Genomic DNA, 11,743 nt, shown 5'->3' on the forward strand with positions numbered 1-11,743 from the left:
CCGATGATGCACGCTTGTACCTCTGCATTAAAGAATATTTCTTCCTCAACAAAGTTCCCTTTTCTATCTATGTTCCATAGTTCAACCACTTCATCATTCCAACTGACTGTTCTTTATCCGATGATGCAGGCTTGTACCTCTGCATCAAAGAATATTTCTCCCTCAAAAAAGTTCCCTTTTCTCTCTATGTTCCATAGTTCAACCACTTCATCATTCCAACTGAGTCTGCACTTTATCCGATGATGCACGCTTGTACCTCAGCATCAAAGAATATTTCTTTCTCGAAAAAGTTCCCTTTTCTCTCTATGTTCCATAGTTCAACCACTTCATCATTCCAACTGAGTCTGTACTTTATCCGATGATGCAGGCTTGTACCTCTGCATCAAAGAATATTTCTTTCTCAAAAAAGTTCCATTTTCTCTCTATGTTCCATAGTTCAACCACTTCATCATTCCAACTGAGTCTGTACTTTATCCGATGATGCAGGCTTGTACCTCTGTATCAAAAAATATTTCTTCCTCAAAAAAGTTCCCTTTTCTCTCTATGTTCCATAGTTCAACCACTACATCATTCCAACTGAGTCTTTACTTTATCCGATGATGCAGACTTGTACCTATGCATCAAAGAATATTTCTTCCTCAAAAAAGTTCCCTTTTCTCTCTATGTTCCATAATTCAACCACTACATCATTCCAACTGAGTCTGTACTTTATCCGATGATGCAGGCTTGTACCTCTGCATCAAAGAATATTTCTTCCTCAAAAAAGTTCCCTTTTCTCTCTAAGTTCCATAGTTCAACCACTTCATCATTCCAGCTGAGTCTGTACTTTATCCGATGATGCACGTTTGTACCTCTGCATCAAAGAATATTTCTTCCTCAAAAAAGTTCCCTTTTCTCTCTATGTTCCATAGTTCAACCACTTCATCATTCCAACTGAGTCTGTACTTTATCCGATGATGCACGCTTGTACCTCTGCATCAAAGAATATTTCTTCCTCAAAAAAGTTCCCTTTTCTCTCTATGTTCCATAGTTCAACCACTTCATCATTCCAGCTGAGTCTGTACTTTATCCGATGATGCACGCTTGTACCTCTGCATCAAAGAATATTTCTTCCTCAAAAAAGTTCCCTTTTCTCTCTATGTTCCATAGTTCAACCACTTCATCATTCCAGCTGAGTCTGTACTTTATCCGATGATGAAGGCTTGTACCTCTGTATCAAAAAATATTTCTTCCTCAAAAAAGTTCCCTTTTCTCTCTATGTTCCATAGTTCAACCACTACATCATTCCAACTGAGTCTGTACTTTATCCGATGATGCAGACTTGTACCTCTGCATCAAAGAATATTTCTTCCTCAAAAAAGTTCCCTTTTCTCTCTATGTTCCATAGTTCAACCACTATATCATTCCAGCTGAGTCTGTACTTTATCCGATGATGCACGCTTGTACCTCTGCATCAAAAAATATTTCTTCCTCAAAAAAGTTCCCTTTTCTCTCTATGTTCCATAGTTCAACCACTTCATCATTCCAACTGAGTCTGTACTTTATCCGATGATGCAGGCATGTACCTCTGCATCAAATAATATTTCTTTCTCAAAAAAGTATCCTTTTCTCTCTATGTTCCATAGTTCAACCACTTCCTCATTCCAACTGAGTCTGTACTTTGTCCGATGATGCAGATTTGTACCTCTGCATCAAATAATATTTCTTCCTCAAAAAGTTCCCTTTTCTCTCCATATTCCATAGTTCAACCACTTCATTATTCCAACTGTGTCTGTACTTTATCCGATAATGCAGGCTTGTCCCTCTGCATCAAAGAATATTTTCTCCTCAAAAAAAGTTCCTTTTTCTCTCTATGTTCCATAGTTCAACCACTTCATCAATCCACCGGAGTCTGAACTTTATCCGATGATACACGCTTGTACCTCTGCATCAAAGAATATTTCTTCCTCAACAAAGTTCCCTTTTCTATCTATGTTCCATAGTTCAACCACTTCATCATTCCAACTGAGTCTGTACTTTATCCGATGATGCAGGCTTGTACCTCTGCATCAAAGAATACTTCTTCCTCAAAAAAGTTCCCTTTTCTCTCTATGTTCCATAGTTTAACCACTTCATCATTCCAACTGAGTCTGTACTTTATCCGATGATGCAGGCCTGTACTTCTGCATCCAAGAATATTTCCTCCTCAAAAAGAAAGTTCCTTATTCTCTCTATATTCCATAGTCCATCCACTGGGTCCTTCCAACAGAGTCTGTACTTTATCCGATGATGCAGGCTTGTACCTCTGCATCAAAGAATATTTCCTCCACAAAAAGAAAGTTCCTCATTCTCTCTATATTCCATAGTCCATCTGTATTTTATCCGATGATGTAGGCTTGTACTTCTGCATCAAAGGATTTTTCCCCCTAAAAATTTTTTTTTTTCTGCTCTCCACCTTTCATTGTCAAACTTCTTGACCCTTCCTCCATTCTCCCAGTCTCCTCTACTCTTTTAGCCTTCTTCACCCCGCCACACTAAATTATCTTGCCTCCAGGCTACTTCATTATCCATGGCTTCTTGATCAAAAAATTCTTCATTATTAATGCTCCATCATTCCAATATTCTTCAGAATTCCAATTTTCATTTTCCCAACCTTTTTTATACCATAATTGTTTAGACCAGGATTCGTCACCTTCCTCTGGCAACCAGATTCCATTCTCCCCTTCTTTCGAGTTTTCATTCCACACTGAGTTCCATTTGCCATCGTCTTCTGGCCAGTCCCATGGGTCCCCTTCTTCCCTTGTGACGTATTCATCATAATACCATTTTTCAATGTTTTCACCTTCCCAGTTTGCATCTTCCCCTTCATCATCAAAGTATTCTTTCCAGCTTCCATCATCCCATGTGCTCCATTCATCCCATTCTTCCTCGTGATGATCTTCCGATAAGTACCATTCCTCTTCCCAATCTCCAGTATCCGTTTCCAAGGTTTCATTTCCCCGTCTGTCAGATTCAACATTATCCCATTGTTGCCAGGTTTCCCTCTCCCATGAGTACCCTTGATCCCCGTATTCACTATCCACTTTGAGCAAGCCTTCACTGTTCCTTTCGGTCGTATAACTAATCTCTTTATCTTGGTCCAAAGTTTCCCCTTTTTTATTCGCGCTTAAATCCTTTTGACACTCATATAAAGCCACATACAACGCCTTGTTTTGTCCTTGCAACCTCCGGATTTCGTCTTTTGAATTTTCTACAACTATTTCCAGTTGCTCATTAGAGTACCTAAGTTTTAGTATGTTTTCCTTATACTGACTGTTCATTTTCATTACTTCTTCATTACGTTTTCTCAGGTCTTTGGATTCAATGATGAGGTCTTTGTTGTCCTTTTCCAGCTTGTCGTTCTGATTTTTTATGCGTATGCAAAAGTTTTTCATGCGTTCGTTGTCTTTTTTACGATCATTATTTTCATTTTCCAGCTTATCAATAATATCCTTGAATTCTATATTCTCCTCTTTTAGCTGTTTATTTTCTTTCTGAAGTTCACGGTATAAATTTCCCATGGCACTGTTCTCCCTTTGTAATTCTGTTATTTCCCTTTTTAGTCTGTGATGTTGTTTCTCCAAGAATTCCACACGATTATTGAGACTGTAATTTTCTTTTTTTAACACTTTCACACGATTATTGAGACTGTAATTTTCTTTTTTTAACACTTTCACACGATTATTGAGACTGTAATTTTCTTTTTTTAACACTTTCACACAATTATTGAGACTTACATTTTCTATTTTTAACACTTTCACACGATTATTGAGACTGTAATTTTCTTTTTTTAACCCTTTCACACGATTATTGAGACTTGAATTTTCTATTTTCAACACTTCCATACGATTATTGAGATTTAAGTTTTCTATTTTCAACACTTCCATACGATTATTGAAACTTACATTTTCTTGTCTCACTAATTCCACACGATTGAAAGTTTTTTCCCTGTCTATCAATGCTAAGTGGTTCTGAAGAGCTGCAATTGACCATAAATAGTGTTGTATCAAAGAGTTTCCTGTAATCATCTCATTCTTTTTAGGAGTTGAGATAAAACTAGTACCACAACGTTGTAAGATGAAATCAAGAACATGTTTCCACATTTCACTATTTTTGTCATATTTACAGCAATTTTCGCAACAAGCTTTGAGCTTCATTTGATGTTTGTTATTTTTGTCGTCTTTATCTTCTTGTTTCTCCAAGAATTCCACACGATTACTGAGACTTGAATTTTCTTTTTTTAACACTTTCACACAATTATTGAGACTTACATTTTCTATTTTCAACACTTCCAACACTTCCATACGAGTATTGAGATTTAAGTTTTCTATTTTCAACACTTCCGTGCGATTATTGAGATTCAAGTTTTCCATTTTCAACACTTCCGTACGATTATTGAGATTCAAGTTTTCCATTTTCAACACTTCCATACGATTATTGAGATTCAAATTTTCCATTTTCAACACTTCCATACGATTATTGAGATTCAAATTTTCCATTTTCAACACTTCCATACGATTATTGAGATTCAAATTTTCCATTTTCAACACTTCCATACGATTATTGAGATTCAAATTTTCCATTTTCAACACTTCCATACGATTATTGAGATTTAAGTTTTCTATTTTCAACACTTCCGTGCGATTATTGAGATTCAAGTTTTCCATTTTCAACACTTCCGTACGATTATTGAGATTCAAATTTTCCATTTTCAACACTTCCATACGATTATTGAGATTCAAATTTTCCATTTTCAACACTTCCATACGATTATTGAGATTCAAATTTTCCATTTTCAACACTTCCATACGATTATTGAGATTCAAATTTTCCATTTTCAACACTTCCATACGATTATTGAGACTTACGTTTTCTTGTCTCACCAATTCTATCAATGCTAAGTGGTTCTGAAGAGATGCAATTGACCATAAATAGTGTTGTATCAAAGAGTTTCCTGTAATCATCTCATTCTTTTTAGGAGTTGAGATAAAACTAGTACCATAACGTTGTAAGATGAAATCAAGAACATATTTCCTCATTTCAGAATTTTTTTCATATTTACAGCAATTTTCGCAACAAGATTTGAGCTTCATTTGATGTTTCAGATCATTAGACAAAGGAAGACTAACAGAGTTTGCTTTAATTTCTAAAGAATCTACAGAATATTCCTTCTGAAGACCAAATAAATGGCGATGTGAGGGAAGAAAAGAATATTCCTCTGAAGACTTAAAGAATTAATTAAACTTAAGATTTCATCTTCAGATCGAAAGTCAACCCATGTTTAATCATAGACGAAGACTTCGTGAAATTATTATTAATTTCGTAATTCAGAAAATAGCATCTGAAATGAAACGTTTGGAGAGTTTTACGAGGCTTCGAAGGAGGATGGAAAAGCATTCAAGGATCTTTTTGTCTTCTGGAGCCTCCACGGAAAATTGTTTTTGTCTTCGGCGAAGGTCCTGGAGGGATGGCTACTTCGCCTGGAGTGGCCTTCGGGGATCGTGTTGTCTTCTGGAGCCTCCGTGGATGATTTTTTTTCGTCCACAGTGAAGGCCCTGGAGCCTCCGTGGAAGAATGTTTTCATCCTCAGTGAAAGCCCTGCAGGAATGGCTACATCGCCTGGAGATGCCTTCAGTGATCGTGTTCGTCTTCTGATTCCTTCTCAGTAGGGATTAGGTAATTGAGAGAGAGAGAGAGAGAGAGAGAGAGAGAGAGAGAGCGCCGAGGAACTAACCAAAAGGGAAATTAATTATCTTTGGAAGATTAGTTAGCTTTGAAAGAGAGAGAGAGAGAGAGAGAGAGAGAGAGAGACGTACTCACATACGCACATACACATATAGTGTATATATATATATATATATATATATTTGAGAGAGAGAGAGAGAGAGAGAGAGAGAGAGAGAGAGAGAGGGTTACTTTATTTTAAAGGCTGTTCTCTTGGTCCTATCACACAGTGGACAACTGTGCCATGCGAGACTTACAAGTTCAATTTATCGTTTACATTCTTAGGTTTTAAGCGTATTGTTATCATCATCATTATGATTTACTTGCTAAGCTACATCCCTAGTTGGAAAAGCAGGATGCTAAAAGCCCAAGGGTTACAACAGGAAAAAATAGCCTAGTGAGGAAAGGAAATAAGGAAATAAACAAACTAGAAAAGAAGCAATGAGCAATCAAAATAGAATATTTTCAGAAAAACAACAACAATTAAACAAGATCTTTCATATATAAACCATAAAAACATTTACTGCATTTTTGAACTTTTGAATTTCTACCGATTCAACTTGGTCCCAGTGGAATAAAACTTCCAGAATACGGTATAGTATTGAGCCTCAGGATGGAGAAGGCAATGTTTTCAAGATGATATTCGGCGGACCTTACTACATTAAACTCCAATTACAGTCACGAACTTTACTACATATCGGGACCAAGTTGCCATTAATATTTGTCTGATGTCACCAAAGTTTCTTAAGCTGATTTTCCTTCCAGATAGATAGATAGATAGATGGATTAGAGAGGAAGAGAGATAGATAAGAAAGGTGAGACAGATAACGCCAAAGAACTAGCCATGGGGAAAATTATCTTAGGAAGAGTAGGAAGCTATGATATATATACAGTAATATATATATATATCTATATCTATCTATCTATATATATATATATATATATAGAGAGAGAGAGAGAGAGAGAGAGAGAGAGAGAGAACCGGCCAGTAAGATACTAAAGGTCGTAAGAGAATCCAGACTTTATTGTATTAATATATATGGCTTATTTGAAATATGAAAAACACGTTTAAATGTGCAAAATTTACCATAAATCGAATGCCAAGTCCTAAACCTACCAAAGAAGCACATCCAATCGCACACTTATTTCGCGGCGAGTAACCATAGAAACTGTGTAGGAAGATATGACAGAGATGATGGCTGGGGCTAAACAAACGAACTCGCCATGCAGCAAGGGTGTAGCTGGGTGTGCTTCTTCAGAACGAGGTATACCAAGAATTTCTGTGTTCAACTGTACACATTGTCTGTCTACCTATAGGAAAACCTTCAAACATTCGACAAGAACCGAGAGCCTACGAGGTTGATGCTACGATAATGCCCATTAATAAGGTAATCTTCACATCACCTTGAGAACATGGATTTATCTTTATCATTTCACGAATAATGAGATTAGTTTTATTAATCAAGAAGAGAATATTTATTTTCGTCCAAAGGTCTCCAGACTGCACAAATCCAGAGCTAGTGCATGTGTTTCGAAAGCCTTCAATTAACTCTCTGAAAACCATATACATTCAATTTTTCTTTCGGGGTGTAAACAAAAATTCTTCAGTTTCATTTTAACCCAAAACAAGTAATTTTTATCCAAATTGTTCATTACGATTATACTACTACATGCTTTACGCAATATATAGTTTTGTTCATAATCACACACAATTTACCCAGAGAAATTTTATAAATTTTCATAACATTTCCATTCGTCTCACTTGCTTACTCGATAGAAATTTTAATTTCAAATGGTAAAGTCACAAAGAGTGAGTGACTGTAACAATGCTTATCACCCGATCCCTATTTCTTTTTTCTAACTTCTCCTCGGCAGTAATTCCACCTTCCCGGAACACGAACTGATTAATTAAAACTTCAAAACGACTTCATATATTTCATTAACATTTAAGACGAAAACTGACTCTTTAATGAACTCCATCAACAGCAGAGGAAAAATGAACGATACAATAATACGAATTAGAATTATCTCAATTTGGAAGACAATTCATCGCAATGCTTTCGTGTAGAGGTTACAATTGTATTCGATTTTCATAAGCAACGCCTTGGAGAGAGAGAGAGAGAGAGAGAGAGAGAGAGAGAGAGAGAATTTGCATTTTATCATTCATAGATATCACTGATCTACAATCCCTTTCGTTTCATTTCCATACGTATTTTTTTCTGGTATGTGTATGGGATTTTTATTTCATCTTTCGCAGATATATATTGCTAAACTACAAACACTTTCGTACAATTTCCATTGGTATTTTTCTGAGAGAGAGAGAGAGAGAGAGAGAGAGAGAGAGAGAGAGAATTTGGCTACGACATATTTTGTTAAAGTTCTCTCATTCAATTCTCGGACATGCCGGTGGTGAAAAAATATATATATCGAAAATGAAAAAAAAAAAGTGTGAGTGCTACTGTGGTAGTGACGTGTGTCCCTCTACATTTTATTCATTTACAATTTCAATATTTACAATAATAGCAGTACTCATTGTATAATGCATTTATTAATAAAGATTAATGTATTTAATATAATACAGCATTACTCCATACGTGTACAATATTCAAGAGTAACTCTATGGAAAATAGAGTTTGTCTACTAAAATAAAAACATGTAGAATGTTGTTCAACTCTTCCAAGAGAAGCTGCAAAAATAAAGGACCCTTATTTCCCAAGCAATTACGAGAAGAAAAAAAGGGGCATTTACCTTCCTAGGCAGCAAAACTACCTAATTTCTACGTTGATTATGCAACATGAAAGTAATATTAACTTGCACACGCAGTTGAAATAATGCATAGTTGCTGCTGTAATTACATTACGAAATGCTAAAAGTCACATACCTAAAATTCGGGCTCTTACACAATTTCCCCCCACAATTAAACAAATGTTGTTTTGAGTTTCAAGTGGAAACACAAACTATTTTATACATATATATATATATATATATATATATATATATATGTATATATATACAGTATACATATATATATATATATATATATATATATGTATATATATACAGTATACATACATATATATATATATATATATATATATATGTATATATATACAGTATACATATATATATATATATATATATATATGTATACTGTATATATATACATATATATATATATATATATATATTATATATATATATATATGTATATATATACAGTATACATACATATATATATATATATATATATATATATATGTATATATATACAGTATACATACATATATATATATATATATATATATATATATATATATATATATATATATATATATATATATATATTACGCGCATTTTGAATCCTTACAGAAGTGGTTCCAAAGAGTTAAACCTTTTTTTCTCGTTAACGAGTCTAGACAGCATTTGGATGAGTGACCGCCATGAAACACCGGAGGGCGTTGGAGCATAAGCCCACAGATAAATCAGCATAAAAAAAATCTGAGATACGGATGAATAATATCTCCTGAAGCCACCTTCTTTCGGGAGATAGAGTACACCATTGAAAAACCAAATAGGTTTTTGTGAATAGAAAGCTATCTTAAATGATTCACACGCGTAATTAGGCATGAAATGATAGGATGAGAGAAGAGGAAAACTCTACAAGAGAATGAAGTTAAAAAAAAAAAAATCTCTACAAATCTCTTGTGTCTATAAAACACGACTTGAGAATGTATGAATGGGCAGTTGAGCCAATTCTCCTCTCGGGAAGTGAAGTGGTAAAGTTGAGCGCCAATGTGGGAAAAAAGGTGGTATTTGCTCGAGAATAATTATTTGTGTGGTTCAAAAAGCGAAAGAAAGACTAGAAGACTAACAATGTAGAGATAGATCGAGTAATAAGGTTAGCACTGGCGAAGAGAGAAATTTAGGATATAAGGTGGTTCTGTATTATAACAAGAGCGGAGGATGAGAGTTTGGTGAATATTGTTTATAACTCGAAGGTTTGATAGCAGCCAGAAGAGGGAGAGAAACACGTGTGTTTGATAGATGGTACATATGTGGTGTTATAAGACGAAAGTTAAGTGTAGGGGACCGTCTTATGACCCAGAAGTGAAAATATGAGGTGGACGTTGTTGTGAGCCAGTTTTACTTGACACGCTCTCTCCCAAATTTAAAAAATGACTCTTATTCAAGTACGCTGTTGTTGTTTTAGATTGATTAGGCCTTATGCTAGCACAGACTCTTGCTCTTCAATTTAACAGAAGGGATCATAAAGCATTTACTCTAGCACAAAAAAACAAAAAACAAATAATAATGCTTAAAATGTGGAAAAAACAACGAGGCATAAAAATATATCTTATTTTCCCCTTCATTGAATAAGAAATATCATACTGTTTCTAGATTATCGTTCTCCAACATTTTCTTTCCATAAGCACTTTTCCCTGGTCTCCCCCACCCGCCCTTCAATGCTGCCATCCAGAATCTCCAATCCTTGTGCCTTCCCCTACCACTCTCAAAGAGTGCAGCATCATAAACAAATCTTTCGAGGCAGCATCAGCTTATCTCAATAGATTGACACGAGGAGAAATACGAGGAGGCATGCGTAAAAGATGCTTTCCTCTTCAGTCTTGTTTTATTATACAATTTTTTTTTCACAGAACATTCTTGTAACGTTAGTGTGTTAATTTTATTTATGGAAAACGTTTATATGCAATAGTAATATTAATGGCATATTGATAAACAATGGCTTATATCAGGGAGAAATTGTATTCAGGGTCATTGAAATATATTTTCAAAAAGCTTATCAAGTGGGCATAATTCATACAATTTTTGCTGTTAGTAGCCATATAAAATAAATATTAAACAATACCCATTATAAAAAATACACAAATAAAATCAATCAAACAATGCCAAATATAGAAAATAAGCATATTAAATAAATTATAAACAATGCTTGTTATAAAAAAAACATGCATATCGCCATTACCATTATTAATAAAATAATGAAGGGAGCTTCTCTAAATTCTTATAACTACCATGTATTATCCATTTATTCCAAATTATTAACTTCTGACCATCACACACTGCCTTTCTCTGACGGCAGTAAATCCTTTATTTCGTTTATAAACAAGGCCATTGGTCCGGGTAATCCAACGACCTTTTTTTTTTAGTACACGCTCAAAAGAAATAAAGAGAGAAGTCCGGAAAAGCAGTAGGATCTGAATCTAAAAGGAAATAATGCCCCAATATCTTTCAGATTAAACGTTATAGGATTATTTAACATATAAGATAAAAAGATAAACATTCTACACTTAAAAACGTAATTATTGGAAATTCTCCGTACATATATACGTTTCTCAGCCGTATTTCGGTAAAATACAGGCGACCGTAATTTTCACTCTATTTGTTATTATGTATCAGGGGTTAGTACCCGTAATGCATTCCTTTTCGTCAATATATCCGTTTTTAAAACGGTAAAGGCCTGGCAACATTTATTCAATGATTTTTACCGCTATTTTTACGGTAAATTTTTAACATTGTAATATTACCCTTTTTTCTTTAATATACTTTTTCAATAGATGCTGTCTCAGTACTCACAATTCACCAAAGCTTTGCTAAGCAAACACGCCTTAATACAAAGGTGTAAAATACGTTTAATCTGCAGTAAAAGCAATATTCCTCGTCTCGCAGCTGAATCTTGGAGGTACACCCTCACCCCTTGTGCTAAAAATGTCCACAACAATAGTTACTTCATATAGCTATCGAACACACCCGTCCCCCCATGTTGCTTTATAAATATCCAGCACTAGATTCGTTGACGAATATGAAGAGGGTTTCTTTCTAATTCGTCTTCCAATACACCTAGTCAACCCTTTCAATATTTTCTTTCCTCTCCTCCTGCCTCCCAGTCCTTGTGAATTACAGACACATTCCACTGCGTATTTTCGCCTATGTCTTTATGCATGACCAAAACCTCTGAAACTACCTGCATTTATGCTGTAAC

At 34.9% G+C, this 11,743-nt stretch overlaps 1 protein-coding gene across 1 annotated transcript; it reads right to left on the bottom strand.

The window, feature by feature from the left end:
- Window positions 1-2,534: 2,534 nt before the first annotated feature.
- Window positions 2,535-5,057, bottom strand: LOC137658931 (girdin-like). The gene has a single exon (XM_068394046.1). It carries the CDS (start codon window positions 5,055-5,057, stop codon window positions 2,535-2,537), a length of 2,523 nt encoding a protein of 840 aa, XP_068250147.1.
- Between the last annotated feature and the right edge of the window lie 6,686 nt (window positions 5,058-11,743).

Source organism: Palaemon carinicauda, chromosome 19 (genome assembly GCF_036898095.1).
Source record: "Palaemon carinicauda isolate YSFRI2023 chromosome 19, ASM3689809v2, whole genome shotgun sequence".
Taxonomy (NCBI): domain Eukaryota; kingdom Metazoa; phylum Arthropoda; class Malacostraca; order Decapoda; family Palaemonidae; genus Palaemon; species Palaemon carinicauda.